This window comes from Cebus imitator, unplaced genomic scaffold (assembly GCF_001604975.1).
Source record: "Cebus imitator isolate Cc_AM_T3 unplaced genomic scaffold, Cebus_imitator-1.0 Scaffold98, whole genome shotgun sequence".
NCBI classification, from domain to species: domain Eukaryota; kingdom Metazoa; phylum Chordata; class Mammalia; order Primates; family Cebidae; genus Cebus; species Cebus imitator.
The window spans coordinates 1,741,195-1,746,372 of NW_016107413.1; the positions used below are offsets into that span (position 1 = coordinate 1,741,195).

The 5,178-nt window shown below is 42.5% G+C and overlaps 1 protein-coding gene across 1 annotated transcript in view; it reads left to right on the top strand.

The window, feature by feature from the left end:
• The window catches only part of LOC119472383 (EF-hand calcium-binding domain-containing protein 1-like), an 18,043-nt gene that overhangs the window by 7,895 nt on the left and 4,970 nt on the right, over positions 1–5,178 (top strand). The window contains exons 3-4 of the mRNA XM_037741301.1: positions 211–315; positions 2,458–2,606. Of these exons, the coding sequence (XP_037597229.1) occupies positions 211–315; positions 2,458–2,606 (254 nt within the window). The remainder of the gene's footprint in view (positions 1–210; positions 316–2,457; positions 2,607–5,178) is intronic.

A 5,178-nucleotide genomic window follows, 5' to 3' on the forward strand; every position in this document is an offset into this window, starting at 1 on the left:
CTTGAGCCACCGCGCCCGGCCCGAGTTGTTTTCTTTAAGAATATGGCGAAAAACACATTTCCAGTAATTTTGATTGTTTCAAGAAGACTGTGTCAAAACTTTTCCCCCTCAATTTGGGAGAAACATTTTTCTATCTATTCATACTTACATACTGTTGAATTACATAATAGCCATAAATTACAATACACTTACACATTCTTTTTCTTTCAGTGTTTTTTGCATTTGACAAAGACAATGATAACTACATAAATATTAAAGAATGGGTTAAAGGATTATCAGTGTTTCTTCGAGGAACTTTTGAAGAAAAGCTGAAGTGTAAGATTTCCATATGTTATTACTGCCTTAGTAATATATAGTCAGTTTTGTATTTAGTGAATGCTTAAATGTTTAAAAATACAAAATCAGTGTTCTTTATAGCAGCCTTGCAAAAATAGTTCATGATAGCTTAAAAAAAAAAAAAACAAGCAGATGAAATGGGTGGCATAATTGTAAGGTCATGGAATACTCCCCAGCCCCGGGGCTCTCAAACATTTCCTTCACTGGTTTCGGAATGCCCAAATGTTACCACCAGGTTGGGTCTTTGGCTTCCAACCCATGCTAAGAACAGCAGCTAAGGGTCAGGGCTTGTGCTAACTCTGATCAGCTGGCAAAGCTGAATTTCTAAGGCTGCCTCTGAGGAAACATGTATTATGTAGGGGTAATTCTTTTGTCTTTTCTTTGACATTTATGAATTTTTTAGTTTCTCTGTGTTGTCCTTTTTTTCTCCCACTCTAATTTTTCATGAGATAAGATAACTTTTAAATATAGTTTCCAGTTGGGTACAGTGGCTCACTCCTGTAATCCCAGCACTTTGGGAGGCCTGGGTCAATGGATCACTTGAGGTCAGGAGTTCGAGACCAGCCTTGCCAACATGGTGAAACCCCATCTCTATAGAAAATACAAAAAGAAGGCCGGGCGCGGTGGCTCAAGCCTGTAATCCCAGCACTTTGGGAGGCCGAGGCGGGTGGATCACGAGGTCAAGAGATCAAGACCATCCTGGTCAACATGGTGAAACCCCGTCTCTACTAAAAATACAAAAAATTAGCCGGGCATGGTGGTGCGTGCCTGTAATCCCAGCTACTCAGGAGGCTGAGGCAGGAGAATTGCCTGAACCCAGGAGGCGGAGGTTGCGGTGAGCCGAGATCGTGCCATTGCACTCCAGCCTGGGTAACAAGAGCGAAACTCCGTCCCAAAAAAAAAAAAAAAAAAAAGAAAATACAAAAAGAAGCTGGGCATGGTTGAACATCCCTATAATCGCAGCTATTAGGGAGGCTGAGGCAGGAGAATAGCTTGAACCCAGGAAGCAGAGGTTGCAGTGAGCCAAGATCATACCAGTGCATTCCAGACTGGGCGACAGAGTGAGACTCTGTTTCAAAAAATAATGAAAATAGATAAATAAATAAATAAAGTTTCCACTTAGGTTTACTGCAGTGTTTTATACAAAAGTCTCACTGAAGAGTGAAAAGTTGTTTTCTGAATGTAAATTCTTATGGTAATGCTAATATTTGGTGAAAATGGTCGTGACACTGAATGCAGCTGTACATGGTTGCCTCCCGTTAGCAAAAAAAATTTCTATAATCTTAGTTCCTAAAAATGTTTCATATACATTTAAAGATATGTTAATTTTGAGAAAATACTACTTTCTGGTCAGGTTGTATTGCAAACTCATATGTATGCTATAGATTGAAGAAATTCAACAGAAAGACCCAACTAATCTGATACTCTCGAGTTTTATTCCTACTTTTGCGAAACCATTTAATTAGAATTACAGACTCCACAAAAACTCCTTCACTGTGAGGCTCCCTTATTCACAAATGACCTGAGTAAGATCATTTGTGGGATGAGTGAGTGAAGTTTGGTACTTACAAAAATCTAAGTCATGGAAAGTATTCTCCAGGAAGAGGTTATTTGATAATTTTGGATAGTGCAGATGGGCAGATCCCAAGGACATTACTGATTCACCATCCAAGTATATCCAGAAATGTTCTTCGCCAGGGATATAGTGAAGTGTGTACTTCGTTTTTGCACTCTATGTAAAAAGAGAATCATAATATTGATATAGATACACACATTTATACATGTATGTGTATATATGTTTGCATGATCAAAGGTTTAAAAACTTTATCTCAAAGCTTCTTGATTGCAGCTTCATATCATTTTTAAACCTTCAATATAAATATCCAGAAATTATTTTTTAATTTTCACATCCCAAGGAATATTTAATCTGATAGGAAAAAAATGTAGTAAAGAGTACTTTATTCTAAAATATCTCTACCATATAATGGATTAAATTAGTAATTGTATGGAATATAAGTTGTTTTTATCTTTTAGTTTTATAAATTGAAATAACTAAAGAGAAGACTAACGACACTTTAACTGCTGTTATCTAAATCTTTTAACTTCTTTTGCTTTAAAAAGTCTATTTTGAAGTTTATTTGAATGGAGATGGTTACATTTCTCAAGAGCAAATATTTGACATGTTGAAGAACAGTCTACACCAACAGTCTTCTGAAGAAGATACTGATGAAGTAATAAAAGAACTGGTAGATATAACACTGAAGAAAATGGTAAGAAAACTGCAATGAATTATATTCAATCAAACAGATATTAGATAAAGCTAAGGAAATGATTTCTTTTCTTCCATAATGAATGCATCCTTTATGAGTACAGGAGTTTTTGTTTGTTCTCTGACCTACCTATTGCCTAGAACAATGCCTGGCTGATAGTGGTGCTCAATAAATATTTGTAGAATAGCTGGGCACTAAATGAATCACTATACAAAATGGATATTTATTTTATTATTTATAAAAATTTTAGTATCAGTAAAACCTTATTAGTTTCAGGGGAGACCAGATGCAGTGCATCCATGTACAATTGAATGCTACTCTGTTTTGTCTTTATGACCTAACTCCTCCAATCCATCTAAATATTCATTATAATACAATAACATAATAATAAAAATAGTTGACGCCTATAGAGTGCTTTCTAAATGTGAGGCCCTTCAGGAAGCTTTAATGTGTGAAACTCATTTTATATTTTATTTTATTTTATTTTATTTTGAGACAGAGTCTTACTCTGTCACCTAGGCTGGATCTCAATGGTGTGATCTCAGCTCACTGCAACCTCCGCTTCCTGAGTTCAACTGATTCTTCTGCCTCAGTCTCCTGAGTAACTTAGATTACAGGCATGTGCCACCACACCTGGCTAATTTTTGTATTTTTAGTAGAGACGGGGTTTCACCATGTTGTCCAGGCTGGTCTCAAACTCCTGACCTTATGATCTGCCCACCTCAGCCTCCCAAAATGCTGGGATTGCAGGTGTGAGCCACCGCACCTGGCCATGAATTCATTGTATCCTCATCACAAACTTATTGTCATGGGATTCTTGGGGTATCATTTTGCCAGCCAGAAACTTCTGTGGCTAGTGGCACCTTTGTCTAAGTTTTACTCGGGCCCACTGGACTCATTCCACTGACTCAGCCTGGCAGGCTGTGCCTGGCTTATGCTACTGGCCTAGATCCCATACCTGCCAAGGGTGAGTCAGGCAAAGGGTGTGTGAGTGAGTGATCATGGGGTCCAGCCACTGCACACAGCCAGGCACACTGGCTGTGGCGGGGTGGGCAGCTCCAGGTGCCAGCACAGGCACTATCTCTCTGTGAGGCTACAGCTGGACCAGGTATACTACAAGCAGCTTCCAAAGTTGGCACCAGGGAATGTGGTAGTGGCCAGAAGCTTGGAGATGCCAGGAACTGCAGATCCCCAAAGAGGGTGTCACATCCCTGGCTTGGGGAGCTCCTAGGTCTGGGCTCTCTGAAGAGCCGCAGCTCTTCTCTCCTTCTTTCTTCTCTCCTTGTCACCCATAACATGGTGAGCAAGGAGCATGTTTCAACCCTGTTTATAGCTCTTTTAGCCCCACCATTCAGCACATCCCAAGTTTTTGTCCTGCATCCAAGAAGAATGAGGTACGTGAACAAGTGGAGGGTAAGCAAGGCAAAGAGGAGTTTTACTGAGTAACAGAACAGCTCAGAGGAGACCTGCAGTGGGTAGCTCCTCTCCACAGGCAAGGTGTACCATTGAGTGGAGTGTTCAGCTCTCCGCAGAGGAGAGACCCTGAATTGAGTAGCTCCTCTCCACAAGCAGGTCATCTCCTTGTCTCCTTGAGTCTGGCTGAGTCTGGGGGTTTTTATGAGCATCAGAGGGGAAGAAGTGTGTGCTGATTGGTCCAATGTTAGTTATGAGCAGCCCAGAAAAACCACCGTAAGTTCCCACTCTGGTCCAGGCCTTCCCCAGCTTGAAGATGGGGCTTAATTGGGGACCTGCCCCATTAGCCCCAGAGCCTGTCTGCCTCCTGCCGCTGTTCATGGCGCCCAGGTTGTTTGTGCCAAGGGGTGCCTACAAGCCAGCGCTGAGCTGCCTTCAGCACCCTCTCAGCCTCCCTCCAATGCTAGTGTCCAAAGTCCAGAGGGGCCAAGTCAGCAGGGAGAGTCCAGGAAGTGGCAGCAGACACTGACAAGCCTGCAGAGTAGGCACCGGGAGCAGGCACCTCCAAGCCTGTGGAGGGAAGGGGGCCCTTCCCAGTCCCCAGGAGTGCAGAGATGCCTGGATCTGCAGCTGTGGCTTGGGTGGCTACAGCTGTGCCCAGGAGGGTGGGGCTCCTGCCTGCTACGTGGAGTGCATAGCCCCAGCCACGCCTCCTTGCTGCAGTTGGCACCTTTGCAGTGGCTGCTCCAGAGGGACCCCTGTTGCCATTACTATGAGGTAGAAACTATTATCTCCATTTTGCAAATGAGAAAACTGAAATACAGAAAGCTTTACCCAAGGTAACCCTAGAAAATGAGGTGCATAATTCATCTCTCAATAAAACCCAAGGTAATTCTTGGCTGAGTGCAGTGGCTCATGCCTTTCATTCCCAGCACTTTGGAAGGCTGAGATGGGCAGACCACTTGAGGTTAGGAGTTCAAGACCAGCCTGGCCAACATGGTGAAACCCCATCTCTACTGAAAATATAAAAATTAGCCAGGCGTGGTGGTGTGCACCTGTAATCCCAGCTTGAACCCAGGAAATGGAGGTTGCAATGAGCTGGGATCATGCTACTGCACTCCAGACTGGGTGATGGAATGAGACCCTGTCTCAAAAAAAA